Genomic DNA, 24,124 nt, shown 5'->3' on the forward strand with positions numbered 1-24,124 from the left:
TTATCAGTGGACTTAACTTTTATTGAGGGGGGAAAAAAGGTTTACATGTAGCTGTAGGTTTTTTCATTCATACTTCCAAAAGTTCAAAAAGGACTGGAAACAAAACTTGCTCCATCATTATTTCAATACCAAAAAGTTGGCCATTTTTTTTCTTTCATGAACAGCAAATTATATAACTAATTGCTATGTTCAATAAATATTTTTTCCTCCTGCACCAATTAAGGGGAAATAATCAATGAAGTACCACAAAGACCCCAGGAATTTAACAATTTTAATTTCAACTGTTATCCACTGTGTAGCAATCCAGAAACATTTTTCTATAAAACACACAGCCTTAATTTTGAGTGTACAAGGATCTATTCTCCCAGTCAGTCAAATACCAAACTCTGATCTAGCCCAAATAGTCTACTTTCAAAGCAACTACTTGACAAAAAAAAAAAAAAAAATTCTCTGGTTCATGACTAGCTAAGCAAATTCATCATTACAGAAAAGACTCAAAGTCATTACATGTTTATCAAAGTAATAGGTAAACATTTTAACAGAAAGATTAACAAGCTACTTGGAAATGCAAATTCATGTTAAAATATCCGAGTGTGTATACTACATATGACATGCAAGCTTTAAAAATATCAATGCTCTCTTCTGATTAGTCAGGAGTCCAACTGTTTTAGAAATAAAATAGGAATGACTTCCAAAATGTATCAGCACTTTGGGGCTCTCTATTTTTTTCAAGATGTCTTACTACACAAAAACTACAACAATTACAATATTTAAGAGTATTACAATAAGAAGGGATGGAAAATAGGAATACTTCAACTGAAAATATGTATATTCTAAATGAACCAAAGATGTGTGAAAGAGCTGGAAGGAGGACAAGAAAGGGAAGTTGGAAGGGAAAGCAGTAGGGATGCTAAAGTTCTGAACTTTGTATTCAAAAATCAAGTCCTCAACTGTAACTCTTCTGATCTTCAGTAGCGTCCTGGAAAAAACAGAAGATGACACAAATTACTAATTACACAATCATAAACTAACTGTACACATTATCTCAACTTAACTGTGCCCAGCTTTTTTGCTTTCACATTCAGAATTCCCACTGATCAATTCATATAACAATGTTTATGTCAGTCAGATTCTGTTTATTCACTTGTATTTACTTACTTGGACTATAGGAACGGGATCTTGATCGCGATCGGTATCGACTATAATAAGGCGATGGTGATCGTCTCCTTTAAAGGAAATTAAAAAAGAAACCAAACAACATCCATTATGAAAGAAGCCTTATTCACATCACTTCTACAGAACAGAACCACTTCCTTAGCACTGAAAGACTTGGCCTGCATGAATGATTTCTGCTTTATTTGACTGTGGCTTATGGTTATTTAACAAATGCTTTTATATTTCTCTATTTGATGTGTTTAAACTCTAAGATATTCCCAGACAAAGAATTTAATAAACTCTCACTAGCCTTACAAACACATGAAGTGCTTTTCCAGATGCCTACAATTCTTGTTGAACAACATTCTCTGAAACCAGATAACTTTCAAAACAGCAAGATAGTTATGAAATGTCAAGCATTAAAAATCCCATCTACAAATAATCCCTTTTTAAACAGCAGTGTATATCAGCTGTCCCTGGTTCTATATACAGCATAGAAAAATGAGTTCCCTTTTTATCTGTCCACTTGATTCCTGGGATACATGCTCTACACCTCCTTCACATAGCAAAATTAACCCCCTGCCCAACAGAAAAACCAAATTACGTAAACACTGAAGATTCTGACTACTTCAATCCCATAAAATCTAAGGGAATGAGGCTCTAACACATAACAGGCACATATGCAGAATACTGCTACAAACTGAATAGTATGCTTTGTCATCTAACTTTCCAACAAATCCACTGATACAAAAATGAAATAAAGATAAGGTACCTGTATCTGTAGTCATATTCTTCGTATCTGTCATATCCTCTGTCATACCCCCTATCATAATATGAGTCCCGGCGACGACCTGCTCCACCGCCACCACCTCCTCCACTGCTATTAGGGGAAGAGAAAAAGCAAAAACAAAACCCCCTTTATATATCTACTCTCCATCTTGAGTTAAATTATTAGATAAATAAATATAAATTATTTAAAATATTTTTAAAAGTGGTCTTGTAGTAAATCAGACACTTAAGACTGTATCACAAAATTATGCAAAGAAAGTATTTAAATAAAAACCTTCCAAAATTCCTAGAAAAATGAGGGATTTAATGCTAATTCCCATCAAAATCAAAGTCAAATGGGCACCTCAGTATTTCAGCAGGTTAAGGATACATTAATTAATCATGCTGGATATTATTTTCTATTTACACATCATTATTTTTATAAATTAAAATATAATAAACTACAGTACGATTTAAGAGTGTACGTGAACCACAGTACAGCATTCTTCATATTAGTAATTTCTTCAACCAGAATCCAGCATTCAGTTTATATCCACTGAACTTACTGTGTTGGCCTGCCCATGTAGATGCCTGGGGTGGGTGTATGTGCTCTTTTGGTGATTGAATAATCCACTCGAATCCTCCTGCCATCCAGCTCCATTCCATTTGCATGCTCCATCGCCTGCAGGAGAGACAAGGAACAGGGATGTGAAATCTGCAACCTACTGGTAACTATGGAAGGTTATGTACAAACACATTATTTTCCACCAGAAAAACAAGCCTGGAACTTGTCTTGTTTAGACTGGTTACTAGTGCCCCACTGTGGCGACTGGCTCATCTCTTGTCCCCATGCCTGTCTGTCGGTGGTGTTACAGGACTGCACTGGGGCGCTGAACTAATGCAACTCTCAATCCCTTCTTAAGGAAGCACAGGCTAACCACTAACACAGCCGCTCTCCCTAGACTTTATCTTCTACCCATCTGAAAGGTAAACTAAAAGTCAAACCAGCTTTTTCCTGGAAACTGCATCTTTCCTACCGCCGCCTCTGACCCAGAGGGGACGGGCGGATTCAAAAGCTGTGCAAAACACTGGCTTCCTGTAGGGTGCATATGGCCGGATTACTGCTCGTCGGCTGCCATTTCATGCTCTCCCAGCCTCCTGCCATCTCCCTTACAAGGACCTACTTCAGCAGAGCTTAGTAAAATGGCGGGTTCAGCCTACATGGATACCTAATTACAACCTTCCTCCCCACTCCCTCTCACAATAGCAGCTCGCTTAAGCGATACACACAAGGGTCTGCGCTCAGACGCCCGTGCCTTCAGAACTGCCCGCAGCCCCTGCACGCACTCGCTGGGTGTTCCAGCCCCAGCTTCTCCACTCTGAGAATCAATACAATGGCCTTTCACAAACTCAAACCATCAAAGCAAGTTTTTCAATGGATCACAGCATACTTTTGAGACTTATATTCATGCAAAAGTAACCTAAAAACCCAAACCTCAATAAATCCACAACACTTAATTTTAACAGCTAATGACGGACTTGAAAGGATTTTTTTAATTTAGCTTTTTGAATTTTAATAGCTTTTGTTATCTGCTTCAGGACCCCTGAAATACCAACACACACCATTTACTTCTCAACACTAAGCACAGCACGTAGTCCAATACACATTATTTTAATTTTTCATGTGTGGATAAGAGACACTGATACAATCTTGAGTTAAAGATTGTATCAAGTGTCCATAACCACTTTGCTATTTTTTACTGCAAAAAACAACATACAACCTCAAAACATGAAGGTGCCTCTAAGAAGAGAATTTTTTTTCCTTTTTAATAATGAAACATTTATTCAAACATCTTAATTTTAACAAGAGCCTTACTAAACTTACATACAAATCATAAAGAAGATACAGAAACCTGAAATCCATATGATTTAACTGTTGTCTCTAAACTCGAGGTGACTGATGATCACAGATGTATTTATTGAGAGTGAGTTTGTATTTTGGTAATGCTGTTTGTGTCCATACTATATCGCCACCTAGTGATTTGTGTTCCCGTACAAGAAGTAACTACATTAGCCAACAGCAAAGAGCATTCCAAGTCTTTCAACATACACTCAGGTATATTTTGTGACTAAATCACGTTCCTCAGCTTTAGTCTTCTAGCCTTAACACCTTTTTTTCCCACAAGGATTATGTAAATGAAAATAAATCCGTACATGCATCCTAGGAAAGTATGTGTGCACAAGCCTAACAATGAAGGCTGCAAATATCTGACTGAAAAATTACCTTCAATGATGAAACACATCTTTCTGGAAATGCAGCAAATTAAATTATAAGAAATTGTCTGCTGCATGGCATTTTCAAGTCCAGTCAACAACTTCCAGAATAATAAACTTAGCTGACAAGAAGCTACCTCAAATCCAGAACATCTGGCATGTTTGTCTTATTTGGTTAAGCCAACAAAAACCTCTTCCAGAGGAAGAGTTCTTTGACAGAGGGAGCAGTACAGAGAAGACCAATATAACAGCAAGAGAAATTAAGAACTAATTTTGAGAGTTGCCTGTTTGTTTTAGAAGTACCAGGAAATGTGTTACATTTCAGTGGATAAAGATCACTGTTACCAGACTGCGCAGAACTCCTGATATGCTGGTCATAATTTCTAATGTCCTACCAAATATTTAAACATTTTCTTTTAACAGCAATTATCAACTAAAAATTTTTAAAATAAAGAAAATCTTTACTAGATAGACAAGAACAAAAAAGCCTCTTAATAGTTCTGACTGCTTCCCCAAATGCAGGAAAGCCAAAAGCTATAATTAATAGTACGGATCACTCACATTCAGTAATTAGCAACTGGAAATTCCTTCTAAAGAGGTTCCCAGATTCTCTGCACTACTCTTAACATGCACACCTCACGTACTGAAGTACTTAAGCTGACATTATTAGGTAAGGACTGCTGCAAGATGACAAAAAGCTCTCTCTGAAAACTCATGTTCATGTAACTGATACAACAGTATTTCTTTTGTATGAAGGATGTAAAAATATATAAGTGATCGTAATCACTGGCATTTCTGTGCTTTATTGAAAGTTAAAGTAGTTTACAAGAAAATTTAGGATTTTACAGTCTTATTGCATGTCATATTCAAAACAAATTTCAGTTTCCTTTTCTTGCTCGTTTTGGGTGTGCATGATTGCCATGTTAAGAATATTTGAGTGTCAAAGAGAAAAAATTGCATATTCTCTCTAATAATGCTGAAGACATTCTCAAATACCGTTTAAGATGATGAAATGAAACTTTAAAAAGAAAAAAAATCAAATAATACTGGGGTTTAAGACACACAATGTCCTCTTAGGAGTCTTTAATTGTCAACAACCTATTTTTATTACAACTCAGATTATTTTCCAAATATCTGAATGTCGTTAAAAGACTTGCATGGCTTTTGCAAGAGGACAGTAAGAAAGAACACAGCATTCCTACAAACATATAATATTAATTCTGGTAGCAAATTCTACAGAAAACTTGATTTTTGTAGGCTAGAATACACACCTACATGTTTGCAGTCAGAAAACAGGACTAGGACTGGGAATGGCATAGGTTCAATCTTGGATCACATTTTTAAAGTTTTAGAGTTTTAAACCTTCAGCAGACTATCCATTATAAGAAAACTGATTATCTATAAGGTGTTAGTTCGACAAAATGAACTGCAGTTCCTGAACTACAGTATCATCTCCAGTGGCTCAAAAAAGTCAGACAGCATTAAATTTAAGAAAGAGTTCAATGTCATTTGATATTTAATGCAGTATGTAATGTTTTCTACATGTATGACCAATTAGGTAGATACCGTAAAACAAGTTTGGAAACACAACTTTTAATTAAATGCACAAATTTACATGGGTGGTTTGTATTAGTTAATCAAGAACCCACTAAAAATATTAAAGACTTTCAGTCTGGATAACTATTTCAATAACTTTCAATCACTACAAAGTTAGCAACACACAGATTGAATATGCTTAAATAGTCAAACACACAAACAGTTTATACTGTAACTTATCTTGAAAATGTCTTTTCATGTTTTAAAAATAACTACATAAGGTACTACCTTTTTTTTTTTTTTTTCCCTCACTGTAGTTTTGGGGGTTTCTTTGTTTTTTACTTGAAGTTCTTCTCTACTGCATTTAATGGCACTGATAAAAACATCATCTCCACTCCATCACAAGTACAGCAAGGGATGAAAGACACAATGGATTAGATTCCCCCCTCCAGTAATCAATTACTCATTCAGTTTTGGATTTACTGAGAACAACTGAAAGAAAATTCCTGAAAAAATCTGACAGAATTAATAAAGAAATAAACTCATCTTTTTACACTTGCTGCAGTCTGCCAAGTTAAATTCAAATGTCCATTTCACTATTGAACATTCAATTTACATTCTCTCTAGTTTGAGATTTCAATGGTAACTTTTAAACATATACAATTATGAGCTTCAGCATTGATAGATTCAATGTATTATCTTTAAAGCATACTTTAGAACTTCAGAGTCAAGAACTGCAGTATTTTAGAGAACCAGAATGAAGAACTGGATGTTCTTGCAAGTATTAGCAATTTCATGGTATTTCAGAGTCTCCAGAAGTCTGTAACTTGTAATTGCAAACATTTTAGACCTTCTAGAGCTCTTTTCTGGTATATCAAGGGTTGTTTTTGATACCATGAACAATACTTAAATCATTTCTTCAAAAAGCCATGGGAGTTTTGCTCAATAATGTTAGTTCTAAGCTAGTCTGTTTGCACCACAGATTGTATGTTTTTCAGGTGGAACTGATGAACTCCCTTATTATTCTGGTCTTTGGCAACTGAATGATACTTGTTTGTGTTGATTGTAATGAACAGCACTTCAGAAAATGGTTCTAGAAAGATGCCCAAAACTTTTTGAAGAACATCTAACTAGCATTAGAAAATTCCATTGCCAACAGCTGCTGTAGCTGATGCTTCCTAGATGAGTTCCTCCTACAGACAGTACATTCACAGTAGCCTCAGTTTAAACAACTAACACTTCACAGTCTGAGCTACTGAAAAGCTGGTTTAGTAGCATATGACGTCCTTAGTAACTGTAGTAAGAACCACATCCCTAGAACAGCCAGCACTTTTCACTCATGATTTTCTCAACTTACGGTTAAGCAAGACAATCAATTCCTTCCCCATCAACCTAATTTTTTTCTCATCATGGTACATAGAAGTTTGTAATCTCTTAAATGCAGGAGGAAAATCCTTGTGTGATGGGCATATGAATATCCTCTATAATTTAGTGAAAACATTGCAAAACAACATTACAACACTGGCTGCATGCCAGCGTTGCCAATACTGTGAACTATGTAAGAGTGTGAGAAACAAGTCTTGAACAGGTGTTTACAGATATTGCCCTTTGCATGTTGCACATGCAAAGAACTTGCACATTCTGAGGACTTGGAAAAGAGTGGCCAAGACAAGACATGGCACCATGCAAGGCAAAAAAGCAATACGAAGTATTTTAAAAAACCAACAACTTCTTGAAATAAAACAGCTTTACAATAAATGAAACCCACTATACCCACCCTAAAAACAGGCACATAATGACAGAAGATTTTCCAATAGGCTTTGAACAAGCTGACAGACAAGAACATTGGCACAGCAAATCCTCAGGTTTCCATACAATCATTCTACATTCATCAGTTGTTTCCCAGACATCTATCAGTCCTTGACATTTACTGCCTGCTATCACACTCTGAACTATAGACAGTGTTCACAAGCATCTTCAGTATGGATCAAAACCTAAGAATCCAGTTGAGCATTATTTTGCAAACACTATACCACTGCAATAAAAGACATCTGATGGCAAAGGAACCTTCTGTCTAATCATGAAATTTCATCTTAACCTCAACAGAGTTTCAAACAGAATAGAACATATTCTACAAGAAATCTCCTGGACTGGACTCATGCTTTGAAAACTTCTTTCTTGGTCCTGCTACAGTGGAATGTCTGAAGCTACTGTGATGCTTTGGCAGCTTCTCTGTGTAGTAGTTACCAAAAGCTAAGCTTCTGTTTGTCTTTACAATCAAGACATTTATCAATAGCTAACAACAAGGCTTCTATGGTTTCTTAATCTGAAATTGTAAAACGGTTCAAGTAAAAATAAACTCTACAACTGCCCCTTCTGTATTTTTAGGACACTGAGAAGTATCACCTTCAAGAAATGGTATTTTACATTGTCTTTGGAGTTCCAATACATCAATCTAGTTGACAACTCAAAATGTCTCTACCACCATATGGACACTGCACAACTTGGTTTCAGAATCATGACTCACAGCAACATTTAAACTAGTTCAATTCAATAATTGATCCAGTTTGTAAAAGTGGTAACAGAGATAACAAAGATCCTGAGGGATTTTAGCTGCATGAGAATCCATGCACAACTGACAATGATCAATCTTTAAGTTATGACAGTTTAAACACAACTACTCACAATTAATTTGATGTAAAATTTTAGTATTACCTGTATTTCAGAGCATGCCTGCTGAGAAACTTCCCTGTGCTAGCCTTCTTGAAGGGTAATAGCAAAGATCATGAAAAATCCTCATTTTTCTCCAGAGTTCTAGTCTCATTTAATCAATCTTTAAAAGGGCTGGAATTTAGTTCAACATATCATCTCTTTATTTAGATGTTTAGGATGCTGAAGGTTTGGGATTATGGTTACTGTTTTTTGTTGGCTGGGGTTTTTAAAATTATAATTATTTTTAAGAGGAGTTAGTTACTCAGAACAGAAGTAATTCAAGTGTCATTGCTTTTATGTATACTCAGCTTTTCAGACTATCTTCCAAACACAGAATTATTACATTTCTTTCAGTGTTCTCATACAGGGCCCATCACAAAACTTCACACCTACAGCTAGCTATCTATATGTCTGTATATACCTACATTTATATATCTCCCCTTTTTCTACACTAGCTGCCACTCACTACCATCTTCAAATCTGTCCTCAACATTCATGAAATAAGTCAATTGAACAAGTTTTGATTCTGTCTTTCTTGCCAAAGTATTTCAGTTATTTAAATTCCAGATGTTGGGAGAGTTTGCATCCTTTCCCACTCTTCAGGCACCAACCCGTAGGAAAAAATAAAAATGGGTTTAATTACATTCCAAATTATTTCAGTTCCTGCTTAAGGCCCAAATCTTTATTTCTGTATTTCTGAATGGAAGCAACATCCCTTTTTGTTTTCCTTTGCATTCCAGTTTCAAAGCATCTGCCAAAACAGCTTTATACTAAATAAATTACTTCATGCTATTTACATGGAACATTTTAAGAAATGCATGGTATCGAGCATGACCATTGCCTGTGGCAACCAGGAAAAAAATCTGCCTCTAAAGACATGTGAAGCTGTAAAACAGACAAAACTGGTATATGAATTTGCCAAGGAATACTGTGCAAATATTTCAATGTGAAATGTTTTACAAAACAGCTACCTTTTCAAAATCCCAACAAATTCAGTATGCAAAGAAATACAAGGCTAGAAGTTAGAAAAGAGCAGGCCATTAAAGACAGATGGATATACAGCTATCCAACTCCATTAACCTCTCTACCAACCTCGCCAACTGAGAGCACAGGAAAATATACAAGGGACAAGAAGGAAGTTTTGCGTCCTTTTACTTACCTCTATAACCTGCAACAACCACACATATTTACATCTACAAGACTACTCTTCCCATAAACTGATTCTCAGTTGGACCATACCAAAGTCAAACACAAGAACTAAGTATAGTTTAATCAAGTAATCCAAATACAAGTTTTTTTAATTTAAGTATCATCAAGTAGCATCAGAGTTCTTATTTTGCAGCTCCTGATAGGTTCCAGTGCTGTCATACTCCCTTGCCTTCAATGCTAAATGATCTAAAAAGAGAGGAGTTGTATTTACTATCTCCTAATAAATAAACTTAGGAAATGCACACAGAATCAAACAGCACATCTGGCCAAATTTATTAATCCACAAACAAGATTAAATCTGTTTTGTCCCAAAGAAAGAGATGCACACAATGCAGGCTTAAAGGCATTTTTAGAGAGTGTCTTTACTGTTAATAGCAACTTTATCTACAATTTTCAGTAAATGTGGTAAAGTTCATGGTATAATTACAGGGGTAAAAAAACTACTGCTTATTGTATATTGTGGTGAATTGTAACACAGACTGCTGTTCATATTCTTTGATTCTTTCCTTACAGATCAATTATACTAACAACTCACTTTAGCCATTAATAGCTATCTGTTAAACAACCAGGAAAGCAGCAATTGACCAAGGTACAAATCAAGACAAACCCCACTCTTTTTCAAATGTAAAATGACATGCCTAAAAGGAGAAAATGCACAGGGAATCTCCAGAATTTTCATTCAGAAAACAATGTAAAACTTTAACTTCCAAAATGTTTCAAAAATACTTTAGACATAGAAGCCTTAATGATTTATTTGCATTTTGAAGTAACAGACTAAAATCAAAGTCCAGCATTTATTGGCGAAGTAATACAAACAGCTTATGCTCAAAATCTGCCCATTCACCTGAACACTGAATTCAAATGCTTCGTTTAGAAGTGCTTGAACAAAACATTTTAAAGCACACCTGAAAAAAGTAGCAAAGCATGCATTTACCTCTTTAGAGTCATCAATTCTTTCAAAATAAACGAAAGCAAATCCTCTTGATCGTCCAGTGCGTTGATCATAAACCACATTGACACCAGTCAAAGGTCCATAACGGGAGAAGACTTCACGTAAATCTCTCTCAGTAGTGTACAAACTGAGACCAAACACTCCAAGACAGGTATTAGGATCTGGATTAGCCTGATAACACAAATGTTAAACTCCAATTAATTTCTGTTTTAAAAAATTATTAAAAATTGAATATTCTTATATAAAAAATTATCAATTATAAAAAGATCAATATGAAGAAAACTATGCAGGTAATACACATCTTAACACTTTAATAGTTATCATTCTAATTTTAAGATCATTTCAAAAAGCAAGCACTTTCAACAGTTTTAACTTTAGAAAAAGCTCCAAGACAAGTTCCTCATGTTGGTAAAAAACTCAGTTGATAAAATTTAGCATTCTAATTTACAGAAAAGCTACAGAACAAGAGGAACCCATGTTATTAGTATTTCATACTGAAATTACCAATAAGGGGCAGACACCACACACAAATCTGTGCTGAGAATAGGTCTACCAGCCTGAACTCTCACCTTCAGCCCTTTTGCATGGCCATCATAGGCACTACAGAGTGCACACTGCCTCCAGCTGCCCCCACTACATGTGGGCGCTTGAGCTCCTAAGCACGGACAACTGCACTATAATCTAGCTTCTACTGAAACTTCCTCCACCTCAGCATTTCCTATCCAATACACTGAAAGTCAATATTTACATTTGTAAATAAATCTTTCCACTTGTAAACTGGATGAAAGGCACTGATTCTTTCATCTAGAAAGCAACAAGTGTTGAAGGCCAGTTCTGTGAAATTGTAATCCAAAACTATGCCTATCTCTTCAGCACAAAAATCTCTATCATGATGTGGGATAATTAATAAATTTCACTTGAACTAGATGAAGTCAAATGTCTAATAGTACAAGGTACAACTTCTCTTTTAGGTTCAAAATTTCTCTACGTGCCAGAGAATTTGTATCTAATGCCAAATCGTCTGTAAGAATTATTTTGATCAAAATCAACATTTTTTTCAGTTAGGTGTCTGCCACCCGTGACACTAGATGCAGCAATTTAAAACACCAGCAACAAGCACAGAGATTTAATGTTTCTGCCAAAATAACAACTGGAAGTTGACACAGCTCAAATCTGTGTTTCAGGTAAGTCATTTATACATAGTAATTTATGCCTCAGAGCCTGCTTTGCAGCCTGATTCAAAGATTGAAAAGGTCTACATCTTCTGTCATATTTTTTTCAGCGCATTTGTTCAGGAACCCATTGTGAAAATAAGACACCTGCACTATTCATAAATCTGAAGTTCCTTTCTTTCCATTTGTCAAAGTTCGAACTTCTGTTTTAAGACATGAATATCTGCAATTCCTCACTACAGCTGAAGAGCACAAGACCCGGTAGTTTGTAATTCAAATGTTTTAATTATACACATCTAGAAATGTATTTTTTACTCCATATTTCAATCTGATAGTTCAATGGCACTGGCAGCTATACTAATTTTATTACTGGAATCCTGAAAGTATAATGATATCTGTATTTTAAATAATTGTTTGGGTAAATTCCTCCACACATTGATACCTGTTGCCCTTTTTTAACATTCCTCTTACACTTAAATCCTATTAATTTTTCTGAGGCAAGAGAAACACTGAGATCAGTCTGCAGACCCTAAGTGCCAAGTGACAACTACATCACCACTGGAAGGCCTAAACTGACTGTGGAGGACTAAAGGGCAGCTTCTGTATTAGGTTTTTGCACTGCCTCCCATCAACCCAGTATCAAGCCCTCTCTATAAGAAAAGAGCTGGCAAAATTGCTCTCCAATTTTCAACCCCAACCATTCTGTTGTTACAAAGGACACTGGGAGAAATCCCAGAATGACAAGATTGGTATTTTAGATTTTGGTTGGTGTAGCTAGACTTCCTCCGGCTCATACAGAGACACTTCTCATCTACATTTTGAAAGACTTACCGCACCTCCTTTTCACAACTGTAAATTTTTCTAGTCTACCATGAAGATTTACATGCTACCTATAATACAGGGCTTTACTTCAAGGTCAATAAAATTAAATAACCAGAAGCATAAAATCACAAGCAACCTTCAAAATATGCTCTATAAGCAAACACTTGGGAATTTCCTTCTATGAATCCCTCTGGCAATCTTATCAATGCATTGAGGTTGCCAGCACACACAGATGTGGTCTCATTTTTGTAAAGGTTACAAATACTTTTTTTAACCAAAAAAAAAAAAAAGAAAAAAAATCAGAACAGCTCAATTTCTATAGCTGACTGATGCCCTTGTCACCATACCTGCAAAAGAATATTTTTCAATTAAATTCTACAACTTCCCTGCCAGTTAGTTGGAGGTCCAAGAAGTAAGTGCTCAGCTGTAAGGACAAAGATTGTGCCACATATACCCCCACTCCCACCCAATTCCTGTATCCACCAGTGACAAAACAGCAGGTCAAACTCAGCCTGAGGGTAACCTGGACTACACTGATACAAGCAGCAATTGTTTTGTCGATACTCAGCCTTTCTGAACATGACATACTCTGCTGCCAGTGTGCCTTCTTCTGTTGGACATTGGAGAATGACTACGGCTCCTGCGACGACGGTATTCTGGTGTGTATGATCTGCTTCGAGAACGTCTCCTATGGGAATGAGAATGGGATCTGGAACGAGTGTAACGTCTGTGCGAATGTCTTCTGGACCTGGATCTTCGACAAAGAGAAAGCCTTTAGTCAGGTCATAGGCACATGGTTGTAATTTATTGAACTGTAAACAGTTAAATTTCTAGAGAAAAACATTTTTTTAGCTGGTGTCTACAATATTAAACCTATCAAACTTCTTCTATCTTGCACATCTAAAGATTGCATGGATCTCTAATAACCTGCTTGGAAGCACAATTTTTAACTCTTTGAGAGTACTTCTGGCATGCATTGAGGATTATATTCATAACAGTTTTCAGTAATTTCAGAGCTTAAACTTACATCAGCTTGGCTGCTTATCTAACTAACAACTACACAATGGCACAGAAAGTAGATACTTCACACTGCAAAGTACTGTTTTGAATGAAAAATTGAAATATCTGGCAGGACTACAGTGCTGTAATATCTACACGCAAAGTTTGTCTGGGCATGAAGATTACTCCAGACAAAAAAAAAAAAAAAAAGCAAACCCCAAACATCTGCTGTATCACTTCTTCGCAAATCATCCGGCTAAACATGGCGAGAAGAGAAACTAGCATTACTTAAACTTTGGCAATTCAGAGCACAGCAACTCTTTCAGTTGCTCTGGTATAAAGTGTATAGAGAAGATTTATTACTGATGGCTCCCAAGAAGTGGGAAGGAGAAACAATGTAAGACTATTCCTCTCTCCCCTCTAATGCTACAAATGGTGTTTTTTGTTTCTCTAGAGGTTGTTAAAGAAAGATACAGTAGCTCTCCCCATTTTCATCAATATGTCGCTAAAAGGGAATAGAGAAGAGAGGTAGTTATTTTTGGGATATTTAGAGAAAAAAGCCCAAGATATTTCTCTTCTGATCAGGCTCCATCAGAACTGAAACCTATAAAGCTTTACCTTCACAATTCCATACTTGGGGTAGAGAAGGACAAAGAAGACATGTGCAGCATTGAAAAATGAATTTAAATCTTAAAACTCTCATAAATGAGGAACACACCCAATTTAAGACATAGTCTTTTATTATTTTTTACACCTCCGATGAAAGAATGTCAAGAACATTCACAAACACTGTTTTCCAATATTTCTAAGAGTTAGACAGCTTACTCTTTTTATCTAACCCCCATGCCTTCGCACCAGGTCTCACTTGACTTTTTTTTCCCCCTAAAGGAGAGGCCCACACAAGAATTCCCTCATAAACAATTTTGGGAGAAGGAAGCAGACAAAACTGAAATGCAATCAATTCTCTCTTCTGGAAGAGAGAAATCTACATATTTTAGTTGTGATTTCTACCTTACTACTTCTATAGAATTTTCTCTATTCACACCCATGAAATAATTTCCCAGCTTTGTCCACCTATATGAGCACAAACAGGCAAATTAACATATCCATGTTAATACATCCCAAAAAGTCTGTATTTTTTACAATGGGGAAAAGAAACGTCATAAACCTACCAAAATAACAGCAGCAACATGGAGCTGACATGAATAACTTTCTGAACATACCTTGATTTTGATCTTGACCTAGAGTGAGATTCAGAATGTTTGGAAGCCCTCGATGGACTGCGAGATCCTGACCTGCTCTCTGATTTTACACGAGCAGGACTCCCAGCTGGAGACTTTGACTGGGAGCGAGACTCCTAACAAAAAAGACAGTATTAAAAATGGTATTGGTTGTGTAAATGCCTAACTCCTAACATTTAAAGTACAGTAATTCTATTATATTGATTGCTCCTGAAAAACAAATGGTTAGGCAATACCCTCCAAAACAAATTTCATTTTGCTAACCCACTGTTAATATTGTATGCTTGCCTCAAATAGGTCCCTGCTTGAACCAGATCACCAATTCTCTATTAACTAAGTAATCATGCAAATTCATCTACAACTTGATCATACAGACACTGGAACATAAACCATACATTTACTTAACCTAGGACCCATTCATTCTTCCAGATTCTTTTAATTCTACTTCACTCTTGCTTTCTACTTTTCTTCATTCTTCATTGAGTTTTTCATTTTTCATACTTCGTGTATTCTTCCCCAATTCAAACAATTCATTATAGCCTTAAAAAAAATTCAAGTGCTTCTATCTGACCAATCTTCTGTTCAATTTTTTCCCCCATTCAATTTTAATTTTCTGATCTTTAATACTTTTCATTAGCCTTCTTTTATCTTGATTTATCTTCCACATTCTTGGAAAAAACTCTTCAATTTCTTCACGAACATTAACCTTAATGGAAAAAGAACATTTAGTATATTTAAGCACGTGGGGATTATAAAACTCTGCTGGAGTTCAGATGTTATCTACCAAATTGAAAAGCCAGCAGGTAAAGTGCAAGAAACTATTTTATAAAACAACTTTAAAAAAAATATCTTTAAAACTGTATAAGTGTCTATGTTCTAACAATAAGCTTACTGAGTTCTCAGTGTTTTACTGTATTTGCAAAGCTACCCTCCTCCCCTCTGAGATTTTTTTCATAAGATACATAGATACACTAAAAACTAATTAGCACAAATATATTGAAGTGTTGATATCAGTGATTCCCCCCACTGAAATAATAACTATGTGCTTCTCAGTATTAAATATCCCAAATTTTACTCCTACAGATTACTAAAACACTCAATTCAACAAAATGGCCAAAGATTTCCAGTCAAAACCTATCTATGCACATACTTACTCGCATAATACACGCACAATGGTATAAGTAATATAAATTATTATTCTTCCTACTTTTTCTTCCTCATTGTTATCCTGTTTTCCTTACATAATCCATACAAACTAAGATGTAGAACCGTACAGTTAAAGCAATCCAATAGAAGTAAAAACAGGAGGGGTTTTTTTCTTGCATGGTAAGGCACACAAGAGAAAAACTAGGAAAACAAGCAAACAAAGAGCAGGTTAGGATTTCCTCACATTTTATAGTGTACAGCATTTCTAGGGAGCTTAGCTATAAAAAGCCCTACAGAACAGTATGCTATATACATTTGTAACTTTACAAAATACTTAATGAAAAAATGCATACAAAGTTCCACTCCCACAGGTGTTACATTTCATGTTTATTTGCATGATTTCTCCTCCTGACTGTGCCCACAATTTTTTCTCTTTCTTACTCTACCTATGCCCAGATTTGCAGTTTCTTTTGCAGTTAAAATTCTTCACTACCTTGGGCTGGAGTTCTTTTTCAAAGGATGCTCTCTTCATAATTCAAGACATGAAATTCACCAGAAATGGAACCTAAGCGGCTTCTTACTAACAGCTATTGCAACCACACTACCATTCCACTTTACCTCAATAAAAAGGATAAAGGACTCATGGAGAATGTCACTTACTACGACGATAGGCCTGCCAAACTTTAACAATGAAGGCCAAATTCAAAGCTTGGTTGTGAATGGCAGACCACATATCCCTTATGAAGATGGCTATGTACTGAGCCAACTACAGGACTTCACTGAAATAAATTATGTGCATGCCTTTAAATATTACCAAATTCGGTGGTTTAACTTTTGAAATCCACTGTTTGCAATAAAGAAAAATGTTTCTTATAACCACTAACATGATTTTTTTATCACCTCGCCTCTTTGTATTCTTCAATGTCTGACAGCCTCTTAAATTCTTCTCTTTATAACTCATCCCTTGCAACAATTGCCAATTTCTCTGAGAACTATTTGTATTTCTCTCCCTAGTGAAAATAATCAGTAATAAAGAAAAACATTCAAAGTTACATCAGATTTAGAAAACACCCTCCAATAAAACGACAAAGAATTCACCCTCCTCAGACACTCCTTCATAAGGATACTGCATTGTCCATGCTTTTTGCATCTGAAAGATCAATTTTTGAACAAGAACTCTAAAAACTTAAACAAAAGCAGCCCCCCATCCCACCCCCAGATCCTGCACAATCTAGAAGTGTTGGGAGGGGCCAAAAATACCATGGACACAATCGCTCTCATACAATGTAGAAATTAGCTTAGTGTTCTTAGCTATTCAACTGAAGCATCTTACAATACCACCCATAGAGTCTTTAATAATATCAGCTATGACACCATATCTATATAAAATTGACAAAAGCAAATATTACATAATTTCACATAGGCTAAGTCCTTTTGAAAGTATCTGTTTAAGACCCTTATGAGCTGTATTCACAAATACACAACTTGAAAAGTGAAGTGACAGAGGGGACCATGTAAATTCTTAGAGATTTCAAAATTCCTCAGCCAAGTAACTGTGGATGTAAACTGCAGCAGAAGAGAGATTACCTGATAGCAGTTGCACACTGTCACTGGTAAGCAACTACATCTTGTCTTCTAATGCAACACACTTCACCTAGTTACAACTCCTACAATGCCTCTAAAGGAGACTAAGAGAATCACAATAACCAGCAAAAGTTTAAGGACTTAAGGACAATGCTGAAAAAGTTCACAGTAATATATGTATCAGTAAAACTACAGACAGGGATTGAGGGATTCAGAGCTTCAAGGAATCACAAAGAGAGATTTAAAAAGAATTTTTCTTCTCTACTTACCACTATAATTAAACAATTAGCAGGCTGTATAATAGTCTACACATAGACCAACCCAACTGTTCTTCAAAAACTACTTATATCCATTCTGCAATACATATGACAAAAGTTTTCAACACTCTTCATATGTCATCTTTTACGTAAGAAACTAGAAAACTCTATAACCCCAAAGTACTAAAATACCTCAATTTTATACCAGTCTTAAAGCAACTTATACATTCTCATCTTAGCTGTGTTATTACCACAGAAACTAAATATTGTGTAGGAGAGAAAAGACTAAAATTGCACTTTGGATCCTTAGCACTTTCTTATCTTTCTGTTCTAAAGATCCTTAGTCATTTAAGGGCCACAGATGAGACTCAGTGTAAACTCAGTTCCTCATCCCACCAGCTTCCTACAGAACAGTACCCATCTTAATGCCTTGGGCTTCATTATGCAACTGTCCAGTCACTACTTTCACCCTTACAAGCTTGTAGGCAGATAATTCACTGTCCCCATGTCAAACTATCTAGATTTGCTGCAACTAGAGTCTGCAGAAAAAAGAAACAAGAGCTTTGTAATACTCTTCAGATCAGACTTCCCTTTCAAAAAAAACCCTGCATCTGCCAGTAACACTTTTCCCAGGAAACACCTCTCCCCAAAACACCAAAAAACCCACCCATACAAAAAAACCCATACACCCTCCCCCCTGGCAATAATAATTACAAAAAACAAAACAAAAAAAAAAACCAAAACAAACCAAAACAAAAACAAAAAACAAAACAAACAAACAAACAAAAAACCAGCTCAATTGTAACAGTGTGCTTCTTCAGAGTACAATGTAGTGGTTTCCTCAAATACACACCAGGAAATGGGACTAATGATTCACCAGGAATTGGAACTTGGAGCCAAAATTGTAGACAAATAGAAAATCTAAGGTTTGCAGCTTCACTTACTGATTCTCTGGATAAAATGCACAGCTAGAAGCATTTTAAGAGAGTACTGAAGAGTATTTTTAATCCTTGTTACCTTCCTTCATCCCAGGAAGTAACAAACCAAAGTGACACGGAGAGGATCTCTCCTCCTTACCCATTACTCCACGATCATACAAACCCAGACACTGAACAACTATCAACAACTTTGGATGATCCATCTGAGCCAGGCATCAGTCAGTTCACATATTTTATGTGAAAAACTGTAAAACTGGTAAAACTGTTTAACTGATCAAAAAGTTCTCTCTACCACTTAAATTACTTGCATTTTTCAAAAAAAGTCCTACTTTCCAATGTAACTACTATTTAAAAAGCATTTAAAACACTTCTATGCAGAGAATTGCAGAAGTCTTGAAAAAGTATTCTTTCCATTTTCTACCCATCAAGGGAAGGTATGATAAAAAAAATTGGGGGGGGGGAACCACAACAAACAAACAACTGATCAACCAACCAACCCTTTATCAAACCAACCAAACAAAACAATCCCCTGTTCTTTCACACTACTCTTCTGTCCTGAACTTGTCATGCCCTACCCTCTCACCATACAGTTTCAGAATATGACTGAAAAGGTTATCAAAATTTAGAGATGCTAACTAAAAATAATGTAACTTTAAACTAAGCTTTCTATAGCAAAGCATAGAAAATTAAAAAAAAAAAATAAAAAAAACCCCTAACATCCAAACATTAAATCACAGAATTTTCAGGTGAAATTCATTTGACCTGGGGTGAAAAAAAGGGACAGGACAAGTGGTCTAGCAATATCTTCCAAAAACCTTGTTAAAAACTCCTACCCAAACTAAAATAATAAATGAAGTCGAACTCTATTAAAAGGGGACAGAAAAATATAAGCAGTCAAAAAAGAAACATGAATTTAGAATTTTATCCAGCCCACATTTGCTGGATAAAACTATTAAGCTAGTGACATCTCACTTATGAGGACAAGACTACATTTTGGCAGGAATCTACCAGCTTCCCTTGAAACTCAAAAGAGAAGTTAAATCCTTTTTGCTTCATACTGTGATCTGTCACTATACTAAAAATAAAATTTATCCCTTAATTAGCTAATCTTCTATAAATATTACAATAGCACACATAATAAGCTTCTGTGTACAAAGTATCTTCTAAGTTGTTACCTAGAAGACATGGATATTTTAAAAGTTACTAACAAACAATGTATTTCTCAATGATCCCACTAACAAAAAGAAAGAAAAGGCTTCAGCAGTAAACTTTTTGAAAGTTTACAAGCTCATCTCACTGAGGCTTGAAAATGCACCTATTCAGGGAGGGTCCTGTAGTCATTCCTCTACCACACACAGAAGACAGTAAAAATAATTTGTGTTCAAAAGGAGTAGTCTTCCCAGCTGACAAGGTCCAGAACAAGGCAGAATTTATTAAGCTTGATTAAAACAGTAAAAATTAAAAATCAGACTTCCAGAAAAACTCTCCCACATTGTCATTAGACACTGCAGGGTGATCACAGCACTCACCATGCGAATGCAGAACCCCTGAGCACTAGCATCCATTGTGCTTGTGTTTGAAAAGGTGTGGGAAGCAGCATTCCTTCCTCTCCAAAGAGGTGGCAGAGTGCCACTGCAGGAGAGGTGGAATACAATAGCTAAGCGAGCCGACCCTGACACCGTTGGGGTTTTTTTTGCCAAAGAAATCATCTCAGAGTTGATCAGCTAGGTATTTCCATATGCATCTAGGTATTTTGCATCCAAACCTCATGAACCAAATAGAAGGCACTTTCACAGCTAAACTAATCCAAAAGCCACTTGTGTACCTACGAAATATGCCTGCTTCCTTCAACAGTATGGGTCACATGCAAAAGCATGCATACCTTCAAGTGTTTTATTAGCTATACTATTTATTCCACTGTAAGATCCTAAGATCATTAAAATGAAGAGAATCAATAGAGTTGTAAAATAGAATTTCTGATAACAGGTTTTGCCTATTTAGACAAACAACACATCAATACTGGTAGAAAACTAAACTGCTAAGATTACAGAAATTAAATGTTACCAGAAGCTCAACAGAAAAAAACTGAACAAAGTTTTGAGTGGAGCTACTGAAATGCAGGTTTGTTCAGACTCCCGACTGTTCATTGCTCTAGGAAACATCTAAAGTTGCACCACAGATTGAACACCAAATAAATAATAGCCTATAAAAAACAACAAAAATATGAAAGGAAGAGTTGCCTGCCATCTGACAGAAATAAAAGATTTAAAAAAGCCTCATTTGTCTAATCTGCTCACAAAAAGCATTCAATGGTGATAAAATACTTTGATGTTTCCAAAACCAAATTACTGGATGAGAAGCACAATTTAAAATCTTTTTTAATTCTTAATGACCATAAACTTAGCTCTATACCATCCACTGTATTTTTAACTCCTCTGTCAATTTCTATTAAATCACCATGCTTGAGGAGGGGCTTTCTTCTGTTCAACCAGCCACATTCTTAATAAAGAACTTAAGTTGAAACAAAACGACACAAAAAAAGAGCAGATGTCGATTAGTCTGAGCATATTTAATTAACATGTGCTTTAAAAAAAAGGTCAATAAAGGAGTGAGTTCAAGAAGGAAAAGCTCTACAATGATTTCACACCCAATACTTTAGAAATGGTAGCTCTAAAGAGTGCAAACGAAGCAATTTAATTGAAAGTTATTTCCATAATTATTAATGGCCTGTTCATTAGTTAATATGATTTTAAAATCATAAATTAGAGGCAAAGCACATACAGTACCTTACTGTCGATAAAATTAGCATTTAAAACAATTCTGATGATACTCAACATTCACTGAAGTGCTTTTGGGACAATATGCATTTACACAGATGAAATATAAAAGGCCTAAAACTAAAACCACCCTTACTCCTTCGGCATTCAGTTTTTAAAAGCACATCACACTAATAAGCACTTAAACTGACAGAGGGTGGAAGAATTGAAAAGGGTACTCGGAATTCTTATTTGTGCCAAATTACACAAAAACGGGTTCTTTACAAACTTTCTTCCAGTTTCTGCAGCTCTTTCTCCCAATAAAAACTTCTGCTTTATTCTCAGGGCTCAGTGCCTGGATGTAGCAAAGTGAAACATCAGGACATTCAGTGCCTGACAGAGTCCTATCCAATTGGGAATAGCAGTCTAAACACTACAGCCTCAAAGTTAACATGTGCCTAATTTTATGCCTGTGAGCACTTTCAGTGGAAATGAAAAAGAAAACATTACTCTGAAATATAATTCCTTATTTCAAGAATTTTAGTACCATCACAACAAAGCAGTATTACTGAAGAAAATAAAAGGCTTACAAATGTTCTTCAGTAGAACCACAAAATCCTCAACTAGAAATCAATTACCTGCCATTATGCTCAGTTATGCCATATTGATTGAGAATTTTCAGTACAGGGAGCAAAACCAAAAGAAGTTTTCCAAATGAAGACTCAACATAAGTCAGCAGTTCTTTTCAATAGGTAAATTTTCCATCACAAAAAAAAAAAAAAGGAACAACTGATAAGCAGAAATCACAGAAGCTTCTACTGTAAGACTTCAGACTTCATGTACTCTCAAAACATTTTACCTGTATATTTGGGAGGAGGTGGTGTTCAGAAATACTGGAAGTAGAGAGCTGGAAAGCTTTGTAACATAAACAACAGACCCGTCAAAGGGCCCAATACCAATGTTCTGACAATTAACCTAATATAATCTCTTTCCTAACAATAATCCACACTGGGAATACAGACAAGAAAATAATCCTTAAAGACAGGAATCTTGACTGCAAAGTGGGAGATTACCGTCATCTTAAAAAAAGAGAAAAAACGAACCAAGCATACTCATTGCTCAAGTTTCTGAAACTTAGTTGTTTCCCCTTCAGAGATGTGTTTATTTACCCCAATACTGCTTACTACACAGCCACCTTTTGTCCAAGCAATCAACACAAGGGCAGATTTTGTTTACCTCATGCGAGGAAGCAGCAGCAGTTATTGTATAACTAGGTAAAGAACTTGCAGCCCATGGTTTTTTTTTAATCACCACAAAAATGGCAACAACAGTAATGCAAAAGTAATTTTTGGAAGGTAATTCCATTCTTCCAAGACTTATTGCTTGCTTCCCCAGACAGTAGGTACATATGTAACTGCAAGGCTGCTGTCACTGGATCATCAGAGAGAGTCACCAAGAGGATGCTCAGGAGTTCTTCTAAAGAATCTCTTAAAAGGACAAACAAAAAGAAAACCTCTGCAAAATTAAAAAAAAAAAAGCAAATTATGATGGAGGGGCACACATTTCCTTCCTGTTTCAAGCAGCTTCTAATTCCTGCTTGCCTTTATCATCACTAAAAATAAAAAGAAACAAAACCCACAAAAATACTGAAAATGGAAGGGACCTGTCACACGTGTACATGAAAACCCGCAGCCATCAGAGGGAAGACACAGGCCTAACGAGGTTACAAAGCCACAGCAGCTCGTTCGAAGCCTTCAGCTGCACGATCGATGACTTTCAGTGGTTTAATGACGGCCGGATCTCCCCAGTGGCGGGAGGGGGCCCGGCCCGAGGCAGCTCCTGAGCCAGGAGAGACCGCTCACCTCGCACAAAAGGACGCGGGGTCCCTCCTCTTTCGGGCGGGAGGAGGCCTGGGCGGCCCGGCCGGGGGAGCGGGAACGGGCAGGGCAGCGAGCCCCGGGCCCGGCGGGAAGGGAGCAGAGCAGCGGGGAGGAACCCGGGCTACAGCAGCGCTGCTCGCACAGGATCAGCCTGCGCTGGCTGGGCAGGGGCCGGCCCGCGGCACTGGGACCCGGGGCGCGCTCCCCGCCGGGGCGAGGAGAGCAGCGAGCGTGTGAGGGAGAGACGAGGGACGCGGAGAGGGACGCGGGCCGTCACCCACGGCCCAGGCAAGCCTCGGGCGCCTGAAGGAGCCATTTTAGAGACAACCTGCGCTGCCTCCACCTCCGCTAGGCCCGAGGACGCCGAGTGTCGCCACCCGCCGCCCCCGGGTCCGATCCCCGCCTCGACACGGCCCACGCAGGGGAGGCCACTCACCCTCCCCTCGAAGTTGTTCTCCTCCACGTCGCTCATGTCGGCAGAGTCCTGACCAAGGGGCTGGGGCGAACGGGGGACGTTAGTCCCGATTAGCAGCAGCAACAACACCCACGGCCGCTGTTATCGCCACCGTTACCACTATTGCCGCTATTACCGGCACCACCACCACAGCCACCTCCCGCCCGCGCCTCCCGCACCGCCGCAAAATGGCGCCGCCGCGGCCGCTCCGTCTGCGCCCGGCACCGCGCGCGGGGCGGGACCGCCCGCCCCTCACAAAGGAGGCGACG

General features: G+C 37.1%; 1 protein-coding gene across 5 annotated transcripts; it reads right to left on the bottom strand.

Annotated features, from left to right (window-relative positions):
- TRA2A (transformer 2 alpha homolog) lies at positions 1–24,112 on the bottom strand. 5 transcript variants are annotated; one of them, XM_030264834.4, is made up of 8 exons: positions 23,838–24,112; positions 14,823–14,956; positions 13,189–13,348; positions 10,589–10,777; positions 2,490–2,605; positions 1,928–2,035; positions 1,159–1,226; positions 1–979 (listed from the first exon to the last, which is right to left on the bottom strand). In XM_030264834.4, exons 1-8 carry the CDS (start codon positions 23,871–23,873, stop codon positions 969–971), a joined length of 822 nt encoding a protein of 273 aa, XP_030120694.1. In that variant the 5' UTR covers positions 23,874–24,112; the 3' UTR covers positions 1–968. The 5 variants fall into 5 exon arrangements, with proteins under 5 accessions (XP_030120694.1, XP_012427120.1, XP_002192791.2 ...); XM_012571666.5 differs by having other exon boundaries at positions 1,928–2,032; positions 13,189–13,354; positions 23,838–24,110; XM_002192755.7 differs by having other exon boundaries at positions 13,189–13,354; positions 23,838–24,110.
- Between the last annotated feature and the right edge of the window lie 12 nt (positions 24,113–24,124).

This window comes from Taeniopygia guttata, chromosome 2 (genome assembly GCF_048771995.1).
Source record: "Taeniopygia guttata chromosome 2, bTaeGut7.mat, whole genome shotgun sequence".
In the NCBI taxonomy this organism is placed as follows: Eukaryota; Metazoa; Chordata; class Aves; order Passeriformes; family Estrildidae; genus Taeniopygia; species Taeniopygia guttata.